This window comes from Diceros bicornis, chromosome 16 (genome assembly GCF_020826845.1).
Source record: "Diceros bicornis minor isolate mBicDic1 chromosome 16, mDicBic1.mat.cur, whole genome shotgun sequence".
NCBI classification, from domain to species: Eukaryota; Metazoa; Chordata; class Mammalia; order Perissodactyla; family Rhinocerotidae; genus Diceros; species Diceros bicornis.
The window spans coordinates 14,716,499-14,739,246 of NC_080755.1; the positions used below are offsets into that span (position 1 = coordinate 14,716,499).

At 36.2% G+C, this 22,748-nt stretch overlaps 1 protein-coding gene across 2 annotated transcripts in view; it reads right to left on the reverse strand.

Annotated features, from left to right (window-relative positions):
- YES1 (YES proto-oncogene 1, Src family tyrosine kinase) overlaps positions 1-22,748 on the reverse strand; it is an 85,594-nt gene continuing 62,846 nt past the window's right edge. For both annotated transcript variants that reach the window (XM_058556858.1, XM_058556859.1), the window contains exons 4-12: positions 20,028-20,126; positions 17,876-17,979; positions 17,633-17,782; positions 16,254-16,409; positions 15,907-16,086; positions 8,918-8,994; positions 7,724-7,877; positions 3,100-3,231; positions 1-2,394 (exon numbers count right to left, since the gene is read on the reverse strand). In XM_058556858.1, coding sequence (XP_058412841.1) covers positions 2,186-2,394; positions 3,100-3,231; positions 7,724-7,877; positions 8,918-8,994; positions 15,907-16,086; positions 16,254-16,409; positions 17,633-17,782; positions 17,876-17,979; positions 20,028-20,126 — 1,261 coding nt within the window. In that variant the 3' untranslated portion in view covers positions 1-2,185. The remainder of the gene's footprint in view (positions 2,395-3,099; positions 3,232-7,723; positions 7,878-8,917; positions 8,995-15,906; positions 16,087-16,253; positions 16,410-17,632; positions 17,783-17,875; positions 17,980-20,027; positions 20,127-22,748) is intronic.

A 22,748-nucleotide genomic window follows, 5' to 3' on the forward strand; every position in this document is an offset into this window, starting at 1 on the left:
TTCAGATGTACAAAATTGTTTATTTTTCTTGGCAATCTAAAAAACATAACCATTTAATCTGAATACTCATTAAGTTAGTGTTTTATTTCCTTACTATACAACTAAGGAACTGCTCCATTCAGTTAAAACTTAATGCATACCATCAACTTTTCCCAGCTTATTTTTTTGAACAGAATTAGTAGATGAACATATAATTTTGTTATTCTTTTTTAAATGCTTAGAAAAATTATAATACCATAGTTCACTGAAGCCCTTTAAAAATTTGATGTCACAGGTTGTAGACGTTAAGGGTAAATGATGATGGCAGTTGTCTCAGGAAGATCCTCTCGGAAGAGGGATTCAATACTAAGCAGGTTACGTAAACATAAGAAACCACTGCAATTTTTAGTACCAGAACTATTGCCAACGTGCATGAAGTTCATCTGTCACATTATAAAATGGTTTGAATTTCAACATAGATACCATGGCACAGAATTTTAAACTTAATGATTAAATGAAGTAAGTGATGGTAGTTAAAAATTATGATTCTAAAATATGGGGACCTGGTGTATTGCTTTACTTAAAGCGTGACAATAAAGAGAATATTTAAAACATAAATACCAGACTTTTATTTTGTACGAGTCAGTACTTTTGCTAGACAATTAAACCAGTAATGCTATTATTCAAATTCATATTTTGGAATTTCTTTTTGAGTTAGTCATAAAAATCAGTCTTATTTTGTATGTTTCACTTCAGCCCTTAAAATGGGCAAAAAACTGTCCCCACTTTTCACCACTGTTATTATTCTGAATAAGTTTTCCTCCTCAAATCAGCTGAATTCTAAAAGGGAAAAAATGATCACCATTAAGTATATTTAAAAAGTGAACGTAGATTTAAACACAGATTTGAAAACTGGAGTTCTAAAAATGTTTTGCATAAAAGCTTTATCACTGGAATTAGTGGGAAGCCTTAACTTAGCTATTTTGAGGCTATAACACTCATTTAGTGTTTATGTTAAGAAAGATTAATTTTATAGTCATACCTTATAACTCTTAAAATCTCAGAAAACAGATAAGTGAGGAGCTTTGAGTGCCAGCAAAGCCATTTTGTCACTCCATAACATAAACATTAAACATAACATTCCATCCCTCTATCTGTAAAACTTTCACATTTTCTTTTCTCATATTTCTTTTAAATACATTTTCCTCTCTGTCCGCCTATATTCAGTAAGCAAAAGTGCATTCAAGTCCCTGATCTAGTGATATTTTATATTTGTGGCACCCATCACCGTAAATATTAGCAATATCTCACAGTGTACCAGTATATTTTTAAAAAGGACTGTTTAAATGCTGGATCTTATTTTTTCATGCTGTCTAAAGATTAAAAGATTTCCCCTTGGATTGGATAGTACAATTTTAATTATATATTGCGTTTTTGAAAAAAATCAATGCAACCTTATAAAAAATTAACTCACTTTCTAGTTACCTTCATTATTCTAAACTGAGCTATTCAGAAAATGATTAAAGTGATAAATTTCTTTTCTACTTTCCAGTTCCATGAGTTTGAGTATTAACACAGTGCATTATACTTTCAAATTCCACTGCTGTTGTCTAACATTTAACTAAGTTTTAGATAGTGTTTATTTTCCTTTTTGCTTCTAAAAACCTGGCCCATTTCCATGCAACAGGAGGCATATATTAAGATTGCATATTAACTGTTCAACATAGAAAAAACCTTTGAGAATAGTGAATGCAAGAAATTCTTAAAAACTGGAATGGAATTGTTTGGTCCCATAAAGTTCCTTGATTTTAGATTTTATTATGGTATAACTTTTTATCTCCCAAGTTTTGTCTATGATAATTTTTTCTTAATAGTTCTGAATTTGGGGAATAAAAGAAAGGAAGTGATTTATAAATAGTAGCCTTTCTGCTCTTCATTGTCATGCTGTCTCTCACACTGACATCCATATCTTAGCTATACTTTCTTTGGACCCTGAAATAAGTTGGAAAATTCATCATTGGTACTTTAGAGTTTAACACTCGGGGGAAAAAAAAAGTGGTCTTGTGCAACCATATCTGGAATTCCAGTTTACCATTTACCATGCAGAGTGAAGATTTTCTTCTTTTGATTCCTGTACAGAAATGAGGAAGTCTATACAAGTTCTTTACATTTTGGCGATTTGTGCATATAAAATAGGCTACTTGGATTATAAATTTTCTCCTGGCTGGTACTGTGGCTCTGTAGCAGTGAAGTAGTCTTCCAGGAAGGACTGTATATATTCAAATGTTGGTCTTTCATCAGGGTCCTTCTTCCAACAAAGATTCATCAATTCATGCAGGGATTCTGGACAGCCCTGGGGGCAAGGCATCCTATATCCTCGTTCTACCTGTTCCAGCACCTCACGGTTGACCATACCTAACAGGCAAGATTCAAACATGAAAAAACAATGATGCCAAGCACCACTAGCAAAACAGAACAAATCCCCTAGCCACTAACAGTTAATAATGACCAAACTTGGGCTAATGAGGAATAGTGACAAGACAGTGTCTGAAAGAACTTTCAAACAGGAATTCAGAGAGTTCTAGTCCTGATTGTGCCAAATATACTATGTATGTAACTATATCAAGTCACTTCCCTGAAACAGTTTCCTTATCTAATATCACCTGTTTTTGAATTTCTTCAAGGTATTACACAGTTCCTTTCTTGGATTCCTTTGTAATTCTCCCCACCCCCATCAGGAGCTCACCTCTCTTATCACAGGGTAGCATACACCCTCAATTACTTGGGGGCGGGGGTGGAGGTCGGGGGTGTGGGGAAGATGACCCAGGATATTTAAGATATGCTTATTATCTGAGAGAATGACTGAGATAAAAGGCCCTTTTGGAAAATGCCCTAAGGGAGAATGCTGAGGGGAATGTGGGCCACTCTTCATGTGCTTTCCCTATCCATCCAATACCAAAATAAAGGGCGGGGGTTGGGGGGGAAGAAGGAAGAAAAGAGAGGCAGAGACAGAGACAAAAGAAAAAAAGGCCTTTTTTGCCCCCTTACATTTTTCCTCCTAATAAACTCGAGTTCAAGTCACTGATGGGATAACCGAGAGCTCAGGAAACGCAAGCTTACCTGGATATGGCACTCTGCCTTTTGTTACCAGTTCTGTCTGCAGAATTCCAAATGACCATACATCAGATTTTATTGTAAATCGACCATATAGTGCAGCCTCAGGAGCTGTCCATTTGATTGGAAATTTTGCACCTAAAACAGTATTGACAATCTTGCTTAAGTAAATTTTTAAAAATCTATTTGTCTACACACAGAAGTCGAAATATAATGATCTACACCTGAAATTTATGTTATAAACCAGTGTTACCTCAATTTAAAAAAAGGTACTTAAATATGCACCAGGCACACTGCAAACAAGACAGTAAATCATTAGCCAGTATCCTGAGTCATATCTGCAGAAGGCCAGCAAAATTGAAACAAGCCCATTTAATTGGCTAATTCAGAACCCAGCCATAAAAATAAGCTATTACAAGCAAATCTAATATTTTCTTTAATATTTATGGTACTATTTACTTATAATAAAGACTTCCTGCATTTTTATTTTGATGAGTTTTGAAATCATGTATACCTATCTACCACCCTCCAAAATCAGATATAGAACAGTTCCATCATCGTGGAAAGTTCCCAAATATTTCTTTCCGATCAATTTCCCATCCTTCTCTGCAGCCCCACCCCCTGAGAAAACTACTTTCTGATTTATATTACCATGGATTATTTTGCTTATTTTGGGGTTTCATATAAATAAAATAATAGATTATGAGTAAATACAGTTTGAATCTGATTTCTTTTAATCTAATGCCTTTTTTTTTTGTGAGGAGATCAGCCCTGTGCTAACATCTGCCAATCCTCCTCTTTTTTTTTTGCTGAGGAAGACTGGCCCTGGGCTAACATCCGTGCCCATCTTCCTCCACTTTATATGGGATGCCGCCACAGCATGGCTTGCCAACCAGTGCGTCGGTGCACGCCCGGGATCTGAACCGGCGAACCCCAGGCTGCCACGGTGGAGCACGCACACTCAACCACTTGTGCCACGGGGCAGGCCCCTCTAATGCCTTTTTATGTGCTGATATTATAAATTTCTTTCTTTTTAAAGATTCCCTTTATCAGACTGAGGAAGTATGCTCTTATTCCTAATGAGTTTTTCTTATAAATGCATGTTGAATATTATCAAACGTTTTCTTCTGCATTTACTGAGATGATCATATACTTTTCACCTTTATATTGTTAATGCAGCAAATTAATTTTCAAATGTAAAATCAGTTTTTCATTATTGAGAACTCTCATTTGATCATGAGGTATTATACTTTTTGTATATCACTGAATACAATTTGCTATTTTGTTAAGAAATTTTGCATGTATGGTGATAAGAAATTATTCTGTGATTTTATTTTTTATAATATTCTCATCAGCTTTCTATGTCAGATTATACTGGCCTTATAAAATTAGTTGGAAATTGTTCCAATCTGCTGAATTTTCTAAAAGAGTCTGTATAAAATGTTTATTTTTTTAAAGGCTTATTGAAAATCACCAGTGAAACCAAAAAACCCAAAATCTATTTATGTAAATATGGCATAAGCAGGGCTAATCTTTTGTCAGTATCCCTACTATATGTGTCATCATGTCCAATTCTTCAAAAATATAAGATACATGGGAAAATTTTCTTTAATATTTAAAATTTGTATTAAATCAGATTTCTTCCTGATAAGATACTCAATAACATAAAAAAGATAATTGTTGGTGGAGAGATAAACCGTTCAAGAAAATAGAGGTAGAAACTCTAATAAGAAGCAACCAAAAATGTAGATTATAGGATCTCTAACTTTTAAGTCAGTCTAGCACCTAGTAGCTATAGCTAACTGTTGGTTGATGAGGGCATATTCTGCTGGGTTCTAATGTCTACTGGTTTTTGACCATAATCTCTTTTCTATTTTATCATATCTCTCTGGAAAATTTTACTATACTTTTTTAAAAGCCTATATTAATGTACTCAAATATTTAGTGTATGCTTTTTATGCACAAGACAGTATACTAATCGTTATGGGGGACATAAAAACATAGCCTTTGTGAAGCTTATAAGAGTGGAAATGAGATTATAGGTGTCTTACATACTTGAAGTTACTTATATATGTATGTATATAGTGTTAAAAAATCGTTCTTTAGATGTTCAGACAAACAGAAGATCAGTTTTTGCCAGCACAATCACAAAAGGTTTCATTAAACTTTTCACTAGCACAATCACAAAAAGTTTCATTAAAAAAGTGGCAGCGGGCCAGCCCCGTGGCTTAGCGGTTAAGTGCTCGCGCTCCGCTACTGGTGGCCCGGGTTCGGATCCCGGGCGCGCACCGACGCACCGCTTCTCCGGCCATGCTGAGGCCGCGTCCCACGTACAGCAACTAGAAGGATGTGCAACTATGACCTACAACTATCTACTGGGCCTTTGGGGGGGAAAAAAAAGGAGGAGGATTGGCAATAGATGTTAGCTCAGACCCGGTCTTCCTCAGCAAAAACAGGAGGATTAGCATGGATGTTAGCTCAGGGCTGATCTTCCTCACTAAAAAAAAAAAAAAGTGGCAGCTAAGTTAAGCCTTAAAGAATGGTTAGAATTTTTATAAAGAATACAGAATAGGAAGATATATCTAGCTGGAGAGAACTGCCCAAAAGTAAGGAGGTTGAAAAGAAAGCACTGTGTTGAAGGCAGGGTTTCTCAGCCTGGCACTACTGGCATTTTGAGCTGGAGAATTCTTCATTTGGTGGGGGGCTAGCTTCTACGTTGTAGGATGTTTAGCAGTATGCCTCGCCTCTACCCACTAGAGGCCAGTAGCAGCCTCCCAGTCATAACAACCAAAAAATGTCTCAAGACTTTGCCAAATGTCCCCTGGGGGTGTGCTAGCACCCCTGGTTGAGAACCTGTGGTTTAAGGCAGCAGTTCCCAGTGGTTTGTGTACCAATCTGGTCACTGACAAAAAGTCATACTGATGAAAAAAAGAGAAAAAGGATCATGTATCAATTCACAAAGCTAAAATTATTAATTTATAGGTATGTCTTCTGAGATTGTGTCCTTCCTACTTGTGTAGTGTTAAAATGCTCTTTTATGAAATGATGGTAATAGTAGATAGCTGAGAAAAAGATTTTTTTGGTATGTCTACTAAATAAACCTTCACTAACCTTTAAATTGGGCTTATTAGATTGTACTGAAAAGTCTATTTAGCATTTAGTCTCAGACAGTAGTTAGTGAGCTCCTTGATAGCAGAAATCATGCCCTCCTACAGCTGTGCCCTCATATCTGGCACAAAGAGGGACTCAAATGTCTGTTAAAGGTAAGCTGGGACTAGAGAGTAGGATATGCTGAATGCCAAGGAATCTGTTTTGTAGGTGTGGAGGCTCACTGAAGGTTCCAGGCAGGATGGACAACCTATGTGGTGATTTATATGGGACCTTACTCACTCAATGTCTGCTTGTCAAAGTTACACTTTTCCTTCAAGGTCCTGCTGATAAGTCATCGCCTCTGTAAAGTCTTTCCTGTTCTTTCTGCTTTCCCACAGTATTTTCCATATATTCTTTTGACATTAATTACATAATAGCTTGCTTTATAGTTATTTATATGCAGGTCTACCTTGCCCATTAAAATGTAAGCTCTAATATTTACTGAGCATCTACCATGTTAGGTAATGTCAAGCACTATACATCTATTACTTCATTCAAGTTTCACAACAGTCTTGAAAAGTATATAGCACCAGCTAGTCTTTATAAGTGAGGAGACTGAGGCTTAGTCAAAAAGGCTAGATAACTTGGTTGAAATCTCTGGGCTAATAAGAGATGAAAATGAGATTCAAAAAACCCATACTCTTTCCACATGCATATATTATAAATGTGTTCATTAAGTGTGTACTGAATGAGAGTTTAGAGAGAAAGATGCCAAACAGAAGAATCAACCTATGTTAATTTCTACAAGCTCCCTTCTCTTCACTCTATGTCAATCTTCCAAATGTTTTTATTTATAACAATTTTATATATAATAAAGAATTATTGTAAATCTGGTGTAGAAATGGTTTCCAAAGCCTTTATAAAATTGTATGCTATTTCTTAATGTATTAGCTTCAAATACACCCTTTCTGATCCTTAGTGTAGTAAAATCTGGATAGTTCTGAAGTTTGTTACAAAAAGAATTTTAAAATGTTTATCTGTTGGGGGCGGGCCCCGTGGCTTAGCGGTTAAGTGCGCGCGCTCTGCTGCTGGCGGCCCGGGTTCGGATCCCGGGTGCTCACCGACGCACCACTTCTCCGGCCATGCTGAGGCCGCATCCCACATACAGCAACTAGAAGGACGTGCAGCTATGACATACAACTATCTACTGGGGCTCTGGGGGAAAAAAAAAAATAAATAAAATTATTTAAAAAAAAAAAGTTTATTTGTTGGCATGACAAAAGAAGTGTAAAGAGGAGTGTACTGCTTGCTATATTTATAATGCAAAGAACACCCAGTTAAGTTCTTCCTTGGGGGAAATAATTATCAGAAAGCCATGGTTATCACATATTGTATATACTTTTATGAATAAAATCAATGTTTCTATGACTCTTCTGAGCAAACCTAGAGCTATTATTATTCTGTAGAACCCTGTATAGTCAAAAGAATGGTAAGACAATCCATTGAACATTAGGTTACAACCATTAAAAAGTAATTTTACCTTGTCTTGCTGTATATTCATTGTCTTCAATTAACCTCGCTAAACCAAAATCCGCTATTTTGCACACAAGATTTTCTCCTACAAGAATATTAGCAGCCCGAAGATCTCGGTGAATATAGTTCATCCTTTCAATATATGCCATACCATCAGCAATCTTGGAAAGAAAAAAAAACATATGGGACAAAGGGAAGGAGGGAGAGGACAATTTTGGTTAATGTTAAGTCAGATCACTGAAAAATCATCTCTCAAAAGGAGATGATGGGAACAGGGCAAAATCTAGCAGACAATAGGAAAAACAGAAAACACTAATGGAGGAGGAGGAGGAGAGGGAGGGGGAGAGGGAAGGAAGGAGAAGTAGAGGAGGAAGGGGGAGTAAGAGGAGGCGGGAGAGTGGGGAGGAGGAGGGAGAGGAGGAGAAAAAACAACAGTGATGTATATGGCCCACAAAGCCTAAAACATTTATCTGTTACCCTTTACAAAAACAGTTTTCCAATCCCTACCATAGAATGTCTAAGAGCCGTGAACTCAGGAGCATGGACTAGGCTTGGCATATGCTAAAGTCTCACATGGACAGTTTCTTGGTATAAAATTTCTCTAAACTGCCAGATTCCATGGACATCTGGATGCTCACTGAGAGAGGAGTCTTAAAACCATTATGTCAACCAAAGCCAACTAAAGGCCCCTTGAACACCTACCACATACCTGAATAGAAACTATTATAGTTTTCACTTATATTTAAAAACAAAAATGAGAAGAATAAAAATATCCCATTTTAAATGTATATTGCCATCTTAAACAACAAATTCAGCATATACTTTAGATTTCCAATATTTTCTTTGGAATAGCAATCATTCATTGTCTTAAAATTTATCTGTTGAAATATACATACATATAAATTTTATATTTGTGGATGCACATGCTTCTAAAAGGCCACATGTTCCAGGACAGCACTGTACTGGGAGTTACATGCCTGGTGCTGATACTAATAAGTTATATGAGTTTTAGGTACCTCGGTCTTCAGATACTACGTTATCTGTACCACAAGATGATCAGACTGAATTATCTCTAATGTTCCTTCCAGCTCTAAAACTCCATGGTTTTACTACATAAACAAGAGTAATTCTACTAAGATTATTTTATACTTTTAATGTACACTTTCAATTCAAATTGATACATGTATAGATACACAAGTACCTGAGCAGCCATATCAACCAGTTGTGGGAGCTTCAAATACTTTCCATCTCCCTCCTTCAGGAAATCTAATAAGCTCCCTATCAGAGACAGCAAGACATTCATGGAAAATAAACACATCTTAAATTAGGATTGAAACAAACATTCCCCACCTCCAAACAAATCACTACATCACAATACAAAACTTCAGCTTTTCATTCTTTAATATTTTTTGCAGCTTTGGAACTTCTGAATAATTATTGTTAAGAAGAGGTTTCTAAACTGAAATTTTATAAACTTCTAATAACATATGAAAAAAGAGAAAATGCAATAATCTCACCGGGTTATAGGCATTCCCTCCTTGCTTTGATCAAGAGCAGCAGTCCCAATTTTGATTCCAAAAGTAGTATTAGGTACTTATATATTTTTAAGTCACTCTGAATGAAGAGGTCAGACAAGTGGGAATATCTTGGGGGGTACTTAAAACTAAATCTGGATGGCTGAGTTGACATGGAAGTGTTAGTCCAACCAACTTCTCTCAATTTTAGCAGAAGATACCACAGAACAGCAAACTACTATGAATAACAGCAGAGAGAAAGGCTAGAAGGAAAAGTCTAGTTGCTATTCTTCTATTACTAGATAAAAATTTACCATGTACCTGAATTTAATCAAGAGAAAATATCACACAAACCTGAGTTAAGGCGTATTTTATAAAATGGCTGTACCATTCTCTTCAAAAATAACAATGTTATGAAAGACAAGAAAGGCAGAGGGACTGCTCCAGATTAAAGGAGACCAAAGAGAAATGACAACTAAAAGAAATCCACGACCATGGATTGGATACTGGATCAGAGGAAAAATTACCATAAGTAAGGACATCATTGGGACAACTGGTGAAATCTCAATATGGACTGATATTAGATAACGGAATTGTATCCATATTACATTTCCTAAATTTGATCATTGTACTGTGGTTATGTAAGACAATGTTCTTGTCTTAAGGAAACAAACATTGAAGTATTTAGAGGTAAAGGGAATATGTCTGCAATATACTCTCAAATGGTTCAGAGAAAACCCCTTATATTTCATATATTGACAGCTACATCTAGTTAACAATTGGCAAATCTGGCTGAAACATATACAGGAATTCTTTGTATTATTTTTGCAACTTTTCTATAAGCTTAAAAATATTCCAAAATAAAAGTAAAATCAGAACAAAACAAAACAAAACAAAGAAAGCCCTTTCCACGTTGACAGGATTGTGAAGCAAGGGAGAGTCGTGACTTAGACTGATTTACAGAGATTAAAAGTCAGAGAATATCTATATTTCTTCTGGTCGGTCTACTCCAGGGGGAACATGTTAATGTGTGTATCCATTTATCTGCCCATTCAAATATCTGCTGAGGGTCTACTACACGTGAAGCACTGTAAAAGGTATAGAAGATACAAAGATACATAAGTCATGGTCCCTGGCTGTGAAAAGATCTTGATCTAGTATAAAAGTATAGTATATAGATCTAGAAATTATAGAATATCTGCAAACAAATAAATACTGTACAGTAGATGTTATAAAAGTTATTGTAAAAACTACAGTGGAGACACAATGGATATGGCTGATTCTATGGAGAAGTCAGAAATGGCTTCACAGAGGAGATGCATGTTAAAGGATGACACGGAGGCAGACAGGAAATTCCAGGGAGACAGAATAACAAGAACAAAGGCAGTAATGCATGAAACAGCACAGTAAGTTCAGGGAACTGAAAATAGTCCTTCTTATGCAAGAATACAGGGCTCAAAAATGGGAACTGATGAGAAAGAGGCTGCAGAAGGAGAGTCAGAGCACAGAAGGCAATGCATGAATGGAGTGTATATGACATTTTATGCTGAGAAGCAATATGATCAGATTTATGTTGAAAAAGCAATCACTCCCACAGTACTATGAAGACTAAAATCGGGCCAAAACTGTACCAGAGGAATAAGTTTAAATTTCCTACAACAATCTAGGAAAGAGAAACTATTATCTTAAAATCTAGCAGTGACAGTGGGAATGGGGAGAAGGATAAAATTTCCAGAGGGATTTAATAAATGGGATCAATGACACTCAATGGACTATTATTACATAAGGGGGTAGGGAAGTGAAGCTTGCTGGGCCCCATTCCCGGAGTTTGCATTTATAACAAGTTTCCAGGTGATGCTAATGCTGCTGCCATCCAAAGCATTAGAGACTCCTGCACATGAGCAAAAGAAGGCAAGCCCAAGAATATTCACTGTAGCACAGTCTGTAACAGTGACAAACTAAAAGCAACCTAAACGGTCATTGGGAAAGGAATGAATAAACCATGGTATACTCACACAAAATCTCATTCAATAGTTAGAAGTATACGAATTAGATATTCCCTTATTCTCATATGAATAAATCTTAAGAACATAATGTTGAATGAAAATAAAGCTAGTTACATTTATGTAAGTTAAAAACATACAAATACTCTTAATAGGTAAATATATTAGTAAAAGTATACCAATACGAAAAACACAAATGAGAAAGGTTAAGCACCAAATTCAAAGCTGAGGTTACCTCTGAAGGGAAATGGGCCCAAAGGAGCCTGAAAGGAGGGCTGAAAGGAGAATGGGCTCAAGGAGGGGTAAAAACAAGAATTCAATTGGATCTTTAATGTTTTGTTTCCCCAGCAGAAAGATCTGAAGCAAATATGGCAAAATGTAAACAGTTAAATTTGGATGGCAGGGACATGGGTGTTATGGTACTCTTTGTATGTTTGAAATAGTCTATAATTTTAAAAAATGCTCTATGAAAACTATTGACATTAAATAAATTTGAATAGCTTTAAGAAAACAGTAAACGGATGGTTAGGAAGTGGAGACAAGGAGCACTGCCTATTCTTAAAAAATCTTGGCTGTGCAATCCTAAGAAAAAAGAACAAAGCAGGAGGCATCACAATCCTTGACTTCAAAACATACTACAAAGCAATAGTAATCAAAACAGCATGGTACTGGTACAAAAACAGACACACAGATCAATGGAACAGAATTGAAAGCCCAGAAATAAAACCACACATACAGACAGTTAATTTTCGACAAAGGAGGTAAGAACATACGATGGAGAAAGGAAAGTCTCTTCGATAAATGGTGTTGGGAAAACTGGACAGCCACATGCAAAAGAATGAAAGTGGACCATCTGCTATCGCCATTTCATAAAAATTAACTCAAAATGGATCAAAGACCTGAAGGTGAGACCTGAAACTACAGAAGAAGAAAATATAAGGCAACACACTATTTTACATTGGTCATAAAGGAATCTTTTCAGATGACATGCCTACCCAGACTAGGGAAAACTAAAGAAAAAATAAACAACTGGGACTTTATCAGATTAAAGAGCTTCTACAAGACTAACGAAACCAGAATCAAGATGAACAGACAACCCACCAGCTGGGAGAGAATATTTGCAAAACATATATCTGACAAGGGGTTGATCTCCATAATGTATAAAGAACTCACACAACTGAACAACAAAAAAACAAACACCCGATCAAAAAATGGGCAGACACTTCTCCAAAGAAGATATACAGATGGCCAATAGGCACATGAAAAGATGTTCAACATCACTAATCATCAGGGAAATGCAAATCAAAACAACACTAAGATATCACCTCATGCCGGTTAGAATGGCTATAATCACCAAGACAAAAAACAACAAATGTTGGAGAGGATGTGGAGAAACAGGAACCCTCATACACAGCTGGTGGGAATGCAAACTGGTGCAGCCTCTATGGAAAGCGGTATGGAGATTTCTCAAAGAATTAAAAATAGAGATGCCCTATGATCCACCTATTGCACTACTGGGAATCTACCCAACGAACCTGAAATCAACAATCCAAAGAGGCTTATGCACCCCTATGTTCACTGCAGCATTATTCACCATAGCCAAGAAGTGGAAGCAACCTAAGTGTCCCTCGACTGACGACTAGATCAAGAAGATGTGGTATATATATACAATGGAATACTACTCAGCCATAAAAAAAGACAAAATCGTCCCATTTGCAACAACATGGGTGGGCCTGGAGGGTAAGCCAGAAAGAGAAAGACAAACACTGTATGATCTCACTCATATGTGGAATATAAACCAACACATGGACAGAGAAAACTGTATTAGGGACAGAGAAAACTGTATTGTGGTTATCAGGGGCAATGGGGGTGGGGGGTGCACACAAGGGGTGAAGGGAGACATATATTTGGTGATGGACAAACAAAAATGTACAACCCAAAATTTCACAATGTTAAAAACTATTAAAACATCAATTAAAAAAAATGGAAAAAAAAAAAAACCTCGGCTGTGAAGGGAAGCAAAAAGGTAGAACAGTAGGTGAAAAGCAGATGATGGGACCAAGGGAGGGTTTTCTTTTTAAATGTAAGGAAGGATCAAGAATGCAGTAAAGGAACTGTCCTTAAATAGAGGACAACAGACTTCTTAGCCTGCAAGACAGATTGATGTCATATAAATATTCTACATGACAAAGCAGCATATATAGAAAGCAGCAGAAGACAGTTCTTTGTTTAGGATTGAGAATCTAGATAAGGTGCCATGATCAATACACTAAGTAGAACATCATTCAGTGAAACAATAGATAATTGCTAAAATAGTGCAAAAGCTGCAGACCACAGAAAACCAGGATTGGAATTTGTGTCATTTTGACAATTCCTTTTCTCTGATCTTTAACCAATCACAACAAATTTCACCCCTCCCACCTCTCAATGTTTCTTACATCCATTTATCATAGAACATTTTGGACTATATCAGTGGTCCTTAACCTTTTTTGGTTCATGGATTATTTTGAGAATCTGATGACAACTATGCACTCTCTTCCTAAAAAAACATGGATAAGTATGCAAAAATTGACACATAACTTCAGAGGAAGTTCATAGACCCTCTGAAGCTCATTCATGACCCTGGCAGAAAGTAGGTACTCAATAAATATAGTGAAATCAATTCAAAGGTATCCTTAGGTTTGTCTCATATACCTCTCTAGCCTTAATTTCAACTATTTACCTTCCATACATTCTACCACCCATGACTTTGTTCCCCATTTCCTCATATCCTCTTAACTCTGCAAAAATACCCATATCCTTCTCTTCACCCATCCATATCCTTTATAACCTTAAATGGCAGTTCAAGATTTGTCTTTTCTACTAATTTTTCTCAATTTATTTCAGTCTGTGTGATCTCTTCCTCAATTTCTATCATACTTACTGAATGATCAAACACCCGGAAATTCATTATGCTTTGGCCTGCAGCATTTTGTTTGTTTGTTTATAGTGAACTGTTATTTAACTTTATACTGAAAATTAACTCTTCAGCAGGTTAGGTCTTTTCTCTCCAAATTCAATTTAAGTTACTTGGGGGGCTTTATTTCTTTGATATAATAACTAGCAGAGTGCTTTGTATATTAGAAGCATTCAATACATTTTGGTTGTTAATAATTTCAAGAGTCATCTGATTATACACATTTTAGAGGATATAATGATCATGACAGACTGGGACATTAATGGAAGGCTTCAGACACTTCATTTAAGTACAATCTGAAGGAAGTATAGTTGATAGACTGGTCAAGAGATAGGGAAACCAAATTCTAGGTGAAGGAAATAACATGAACAAAATCACAGAAATAAGGGGCAACAAGAAGACCCATCTGACCAGAAAAGTGTGTTTATGTGAGAGCACATGAGGCAAGGAGTTTGGACAGATTACAGAGGGCCAACTGCTAAGTACCTGAATATCAAGATGGAGAATTACAGAGTTTAAAACTAGACAGGACTTCTGTGATTTTGTATTGTAAATCTCCCATCTAGAAATAATCCCAATCCAGCAATCTGGTAACATCGACTTCTACTATGTTCCCTCAATTAAATAATTCTTAAAATCAACATACAAAGCTAAAGGGATCATTAACTTTACCTCCATTATATTCTTATGCTATCAGTATCCTGATTTAACTTCCTTCTCGGTGTCCCTCTTCTCCTTTCCCTTTCTAGTTCATCCAGTGCACTTTCTGAAATGTGTTATTTGGCAGTTGTTTGTAGCAGAGATTCCCTCCAAAAAGTGCCATGTACTTTGGGGCTTCAGGTATGTTTTGGCTATCAACTAATAGGCTATGTAAGTTCTTGACTTTTGTTTTCTCAGTTCCTTTGGGGAGTGGGGGGAATTCTTATATCAAGTGTATAGCTTGTAGTTCACCCTGTCACCACGAGGTGGAACTACATTGTTGGCCAAGATGGACTACTAAAGAGGGAAGACATTATCAGTGGCTTTAACCATGGGTTAGTGATTCATTAGGAGTAAAAAAAGTAGATAAAATTCAAGATGGGTAAAAAGCAGGCCTGTTAGCATATTTGGTGACTTACTGGTTCCTCTTCTGAAGCATCATTAGCAAAGGGAAAAAGAGTGAAGGGCAACAACCTTCCCTTCTCTTTATCCTGGCCCTAACCATCTCTGTTACTGAGGATTCCACTTGGGGTCTGGGATTTGGGAGAATGGAGAAATTTCAGTTGACAGCAGTAGAAAAAGAAGTTTCTAGGAGTCCTGACTATGGAGATTATGTTTATCTTAAAATGAGATAAAATTAATTTCCTTAACTTTACCTGATTTCTTTGCTTTAGTACTAAAGATGTATCTTTCTGATTGTATTATTTTAGTTCAATTTGTACAAATACTTGTTTCCCTAGTTATTCCATTTCCCTTAGTCAAATCTATTTACAAAATAAATTCAGCCTGCCTAATTTTTCTTTTAAAATTTGTACTATCCTTTGGAATAACTGGAGCTAATCATACTCTATTAAATGCAGTATTAGATTTCCTCTTGTCAAATGTCTACATAAAAATTTTAAATTAGAAAACACTACATAATAAAAATCTGTATGCATAAAAACAGACATTGTTAAAACAGAAGACTTGTTTAAATTTATCAACATGAATACCCTAAGAGATATAACTATACACATACCTTTTGACATAAATTCAGTGACAATATAAATTGGCTCTTCAGAAACAACAGCATATAGTGGAACAAGTTTATCATGTCTCAATTTTTTCATTATCTGAGCCTCTTGAAGAAAAGCTTCTGGCATCATTGTACCTGGTTTTAGTGTTTTGATTGCTACTTTTGTGGTTCCATTCCATGTTCCTAGAGAAACAACACATTTTACTATTTTAATCTATATTTTAAGGGATTTTAGATCAAACTTCAATGAACAGCAGTTACCTTAAATATTTAAACATATTTCATCATAAATTGTGGTATTTTAGTCTATGGCTGAACAATGACAAATAACAAAAGTTCAGGCTTCTTACCCATCCATACTTCACCAAAACATCCTTGTCCTAGTTTAACCTCTAGTCGCAAAGATTCTCGAGGGATTTCCCAAGCATCTTTTGCTAGACCTTGAGTCTGGGGTTTCACAGTTGGACACACAGTTGTTAACTTATGGCATAAACCATCAGCATGTTCTAGATAAATGAATAAACTATACTGTAAAATTAGTTAATTACAAAAATTAAGATACAAATAGCATATCAATGTTTTTAAAGTTTAAATTGCAGAAAATAAAAAAAAAAACAATGTTCAATCGAAGAGCACAAAAAGAGAGTTGTATATAAGAAGGAAAACATTAGAAGTGAAACATTTTGTTTAACACATTTTTAAAGTTATTATTTATTGAATGCATATGTCCCAGCTATTGTACTAATTCAGCACTTGATAAACATCTCATATAAATGAGGCTTGGAAAACTTAAGCAACTTTCTCAAAGTCACCCAGTTAGTAAGTGATGGAGATGGGATTAAAACTCTAGGTCTGGCTGCCTCCACAGTCCTGCTTTTGCCTACTGTGCTTTACTTCTTCCCAAAGAAAATGCTATCACTGTTATTTCTAATAACCACTAATGTAAGACATATAGTGAAAATCAAGGAAAAACTTCTTCATTTAGGGGATTGATTTTTAAATAAGGGAGACACAAAAACAAGGAATCCCAAATTTATAGTGGTTTGACTTGTGAATCTCGCTTATACAATGTTTCTTACTGTAAATAAGGTATGTTTCCTCCCATTCTCAGTAAGTAACCACACAAATCCACATTCTAACAAGTGCAATTACACTTTGAGACACAAGACTCTAATACTGAATATCTTTCAAAGGTTCTTGAGAGACTGAAGAATACCTATAGTTGCTATAGGTTAATTTTCCAGGAAAAGAAAAATGCCTCTTCAGATCAAATTTCACTGGATTTATACTTTAAGAAGTCTTATGTGGTCCAGCCCATGCAGAGGAAGGTAACCCAAAAGGACATCTGATACAGCTTTTTATTTTAAATGTTTAGTTATACCTACTTAATAAGTGTCCTTAAACAAAATATTTACTTTTACGCTTTTTAAAATTTACTTTCACAATCTATCTTGGTCTTTAGCTGTTAAGAAATGGAACTCCAATGTAAACAGTATGCCAGTAAGATATAAGGACTCAAATGATACTAGTCTAATTTTAGCACATTATCCAAGAACCCAATTCAGGTAATAAGTATTACCTGTTCCTCATTTTAAAACTAGAATACCACACACATTTATTGAACACATACTGTGTGTAAAGTAGCATGCTAATCCTTAACAGACATAAAGAACATGGATTCTGTCCTCATAAAATAGAACATGAGGAAATATGTGAAATATTCACATACCTGTGTAGTGTTTTACCAATTTCTGCAGAGTATCAAATTGTGCTCTAGTTGTGATATAGTATCCACCGTTGTCAAGTTTCCTAATTTTGTAATGTTTCACATTGTCACCCCTTACCTCATCCCAATCACGAATAGAGAGGGAATAAGCACCTAAGGGGGAAAATGAATACTTTTATTGTATCTTTTTCAAAATACTGCACAAGAAAATTTTTATACTTATATTTAATATAACAATACTCATACCTTTAGTAGTTTCACTCTCTCTTACTAAGAAAATACCTCGTTGATTCCCAGGATTCAGCAGTAATCTTTCAGCATCTTTTCTCCCCATTTTGCCAAAATACCATCTGGAAAAAAATGAATAGTGTTCTGAGTTAGACAGGTGTAAGGATCAGAAAAATTACACCTAAGTATTAGTAAGAATGGAGTGGGATAGGGAGGATGACAAAGAATAGCTATAGAATACAGCTGAGAAATATAGTAAAACACAATGAAGGATCTTTCTTTATTAAGTACGAATATTATAAGTATCACTGTCAGAATATACTCTGTCATAGTACTTTCATGGACTGACTACTCAACATGTCTTTTAAACTCCGCTCAGCAGTCACAGGAACAGCAAATGGAGAAGGAAAGGCAACAATGACACAGAGAGCCTTTCAGTCAGTGACAGATAGCAATATTAAGACTACAGTAGGAAGAACAGAAGTGGTTCTCTGGCAAGTGTGATCATCTGTATTCAGTAAGATGCAAGTAAACCAAATCCAAATGATCAGGAACTCTAAATTAGTGTAGGCTTGATTTAATACAGTTTTGTGAATAAAAATTACAGTTCTGCTGTGGAGGAGCTCACAGAATAGTGGAGAAGACAGACAAAAGAATAAAAAAGAAAGTAACAAAGTACCAAAGCAGAACAGAGAGTCATGGAGACAAATTTATCATTCATAAAAGCAAACAAACGTTGACAGAGCACCTACTATGTGCAAGGCAGTGTGTTCAGTGTTGTGATAGGAAAACGAAGTAGCATTTACAGATCCCAGATAAAACTGGTTTGACCTAAAAGTAATATGTTACTGAAGGCGAGCTTTAACCTTTTAAAAGTTGCAAAAATTGTACAGAGAAGTCCTACATACCTTCCACCCAGGTTTCCCAACTGTTAATATTTTGCTGTCACATTCTCTCTTTCCCTCTGTGTGTGCGTTTTTCCAAATCGATTGAGTAGGTTGCAAACATGCTGAATCATTACCCCTAAAAACTTCAGTGTGGGGGCCGGCCCAGTGGTGTAGTGGTTAAGTTCACGCACTCTACTTTGGCAGCCCAGGGTGCGCAGGTTCAGATCCCGGGTGCGGACCGACGCACTGCTTGTCAAGCCATGCTGTGGCGGCATCCCATATAAAACAGAGGAAGATGGGCACGGATGTTAGCCCAGGGCCAATCTTCCTCAGCAAAAAGAGGAGGTTTGGCAATGGATCTTAGCTCAGGGCTAATCTTCCTCACCAAAAATAAACAACAAAAAAAAAATTTCAGTGTGTCTTCCTAAAAGACAAGGACACTCTCCTACATAACCACAGAGCAAACACCTAAGTCAAGAAATTAACACTGATACAATACTATCAACCGAGGGTAAATAGTATGTGTGTGTGGAAGACTGGCTCTGAGTTAACATCTGTGTCCATGTTCCTCTATTTTTTTTGTATGTGGGACTCAGCCACAGCACGGCTTGATAAGCAGTGCGCAGGTCCATGCCAGGGATCGGAACCCACGAACCACAGGCCACTGAAGCAGAGCGTGCGAACCTAACCACTACGCCACTGGGCTGGCCTGAGGGTAAATTTTTCTTTTTCTTTTTGGTGAGGAAAATTAGCCCTGAGCTCACACCTGTTGCCAATCCTCCTCTTTTTTGCTGAGGAAGATTGGCCCTGGGCTAACATCCGTGCCCATCTTCCTCTACTTTACGTGAGACGCCTGCCACAGTGTGGCTTGATGAGTGGTGTGTAGGTACGCGCCTGGGATCCGAACCTGCGAACCCTGGGCTGCTAGAGGCGGAGTGCACGAACTTAACCACTATGCCACCGGGCCGGCCCCTGGAGGGTAAATTTTTGAAGTGAGATAGTCTGCAGATTAAAAGAGTTAATATAATTTTTTTAAAGTGAAAAAATAAAGGAAAGAGACTAGGTATAACGCTGTATTATTAATGCAGATTCATTTTGATCCTACTATAAGTGAATACTATGGCATTAATTATTAATTTTCAAGTAACATCTATTAATATGATACATTAGCTGTATTAAGACTGGTATGTAATTGTGTGAGTGTAAAGATGTGGCTAAGTAGAATGTACATTAAAACATTTTTAAAATCAAAATAATTAATAAAATATGAAGTAGTGCCATACTCTTCTGCTTGAATGGAGTCTGCAGGGGCTACATAATTGCTGGGGATATAGCCATTCTTTCCTGTAGCAATTGATCTTGCTTCCCACCAGTCTCCTTCCCTGCAACACATAAAACAATCACCACAAGGCAGACTATTGCTCAAAAAGCAATCTATTGCAGTGTTGTCTTGTATCTAAGGCAGACAAGAAGTATTACTTTCATTTTTTATTTATGCATTCATCTGATCAAGAATTAAATTCAAAGAGTAATATTGAAAAATAGGTTACATCAATTAAGGGAATAAGGCTAACAAAAGCATAATTTCATATTTCTGCTCCAAACCAAAAAAAACCAAAAAACCAACCACTTTAATTTTACTTACAAGATCTCTTTTTATGTAACTCTTTCAACCTAAGACAATAAACTATACTGAATAAAACAATTTGGGAGGTAAATCTTTCAATTTACTCAGTTTTGACTGAATGTTTTCTTTTTTAAAAGCTTTATTGAGATATAATTTGCATGTCATAAAATTCCCTCATTTAAGATGTACAATTTAGTGGGTTTTAATATATTCACAGAGTTGTGCAACCGTTACCACAATCAATTTTAGAACATTTTCATCACCCCGAAAAGAAACCCCATACCCATTAAAAGTCACTCCCCACTCCTCACCCCCTCCCACCACTACAAGCCACTAATCTACTTTGTTTCTATGGATATGCCTACTGTGGGCATTTCATAAAAATGGAATCATATATCGTGATCTTTTTGACTGGCTTCTTTCACTTAGCATAATTTTTGCAAGGTTCATTTATGTCATAGCATGCGTCAGTAATTCATTCTTTGTTTTTTTTGCCAAATGCTTTTCTTTTTAACAGTGCATAAAATTATAACGTTCCTTTTTAGTCATTTTAGGAAAAAAAATCAGGATGCCCTAGACCTCCTATAGCCAAAATATTAGCAACAAGCAATAACAATAAAAAATTTAATTCCTGGAATAAAGTATATTTATAAAAACGTTACCTATAAATATCCAAAGAAGACTAAAATCAATTCAGAACATGAGAACTATATGTAGTTTGTAATACATAAGCCTTGACTTTTCCAGAATTAATGGGAAAGGAGCGAATATTACCGGTCTCTAATGAGGAAGAGATATACAGATTCCACAAAAGAGTAAACGCAGGTTTTGTTTTACCAGAAATAAATATTTAAAATATTTTGTCTAAAGTGAAATTTTATAAATGCTTGAGGTGAATTTGCTCTCTAGAAAATGAAATGGAAAATCCTTTGGTAATTCAAATATTTACAAACTCATACACTTGCAGTTTCCTAGTATATATTAAGTACTTTCATATACACAAATTGAAAACTTTGCATTTGATCCTGCTAACCATTCACTGATGCATGCAAACATTTACTGAATGTCTTTTAAGTGACAGACTTTACAATAGGGTGTGCTGGAAACAGAAGTAAAAAGACAGTCCTTACCCTCAAGGAACTCACAGTCTAGAGCAGGATTTCTCAACCTCGGCAGTATTGATACTTTGGGCTGGATAATTCTTTGTTACAAGGGGCTGTCCGGTGCTTTATAGGATGTTCTACAATATCCCTGGTCTCTACCCACTAGATGACAGTAGCACCCTGACTATAACAACCACAAATGTCTCCAGACATTGCTCCAGACAAAGGTCCCCTGGGCGATTCTGCCCCAGATTGAGAACCACTGGTCTAAAAGAATGATAAGCAAGTGATAAATTATAATTCAAAATTGTGATGGCAGCTATGGTTGAGGTTTGCACAGAGTGCTATGTGAACATGTAAGAGAGACACCTAGTCCAGCAGGAGGTGGGAACTGGGCCAGGTGGAAGAGGAAGAATGTTAGGAAAGGCTTCCTTGAGAAAGGACTTAGTAATATACATTTTGAAGGATGAGTAGGGTTGGCCAGATAAAAGAAAAAAGTGGAGAGTCAAGAAGTCACATTCCAGAAAAAAGAAATCATATGTGTATGGAGAGGGTGAGAAACCCCAGTGCAGTCAGAAAACTGCAAGTAATTCAGTATGGCTAGGCAGTGGAGTGAGAAGGGGAAGAAGCTCAATGAATGACGCCTACTGTTACTACTGTTTCCTTTTATGTTGACAGCAACTGGTAGCTATTGAAGGATTTTAAAGCAGACATGATCATATTTTATGTTCTGGAATAGTAACTGGTAGCAAATGAGAACAGGAAGGAAGAAAACATAACTGGAAGCAAAGAGACCATAAATACATATTTTGAGAAGTTATAAAGTGGTTGCTATGCCTGCTAAAGAAATTATGAGCGCTATTTTCCATAACAAGCATTGAATTTTCTATTTCTATGGTGGGCCACTAAATGACGAAAAGTCTAAGAGTCATATGAGGAAAAAACAACTTAATTTGGTCAGTTTGGAACTGCAGAGGTTCCTTACCTAGGCTTTTTCCTTTAAGAGAAAGCGGTAAGATGTTTAAATCATCTGGTGCTTAGATAAATGGGAACATAGTATTCTCTTTATAAAGACTTCTTTTTTTAAGTAATATATATATTTCTTACACATACTCCCTTAATCTTCATTCTTAAATCTCCACTGTTCATGGTAGAACAACAGTGGCACAATTTGTAGAAGTAATAACGTCTGGCTACAGCAGTAGTATTATGCCACGTGTCTAAAGAAACCAAATGCATTGTCCAACCCAGTGGGCAGAGACCCATGCCCCGCC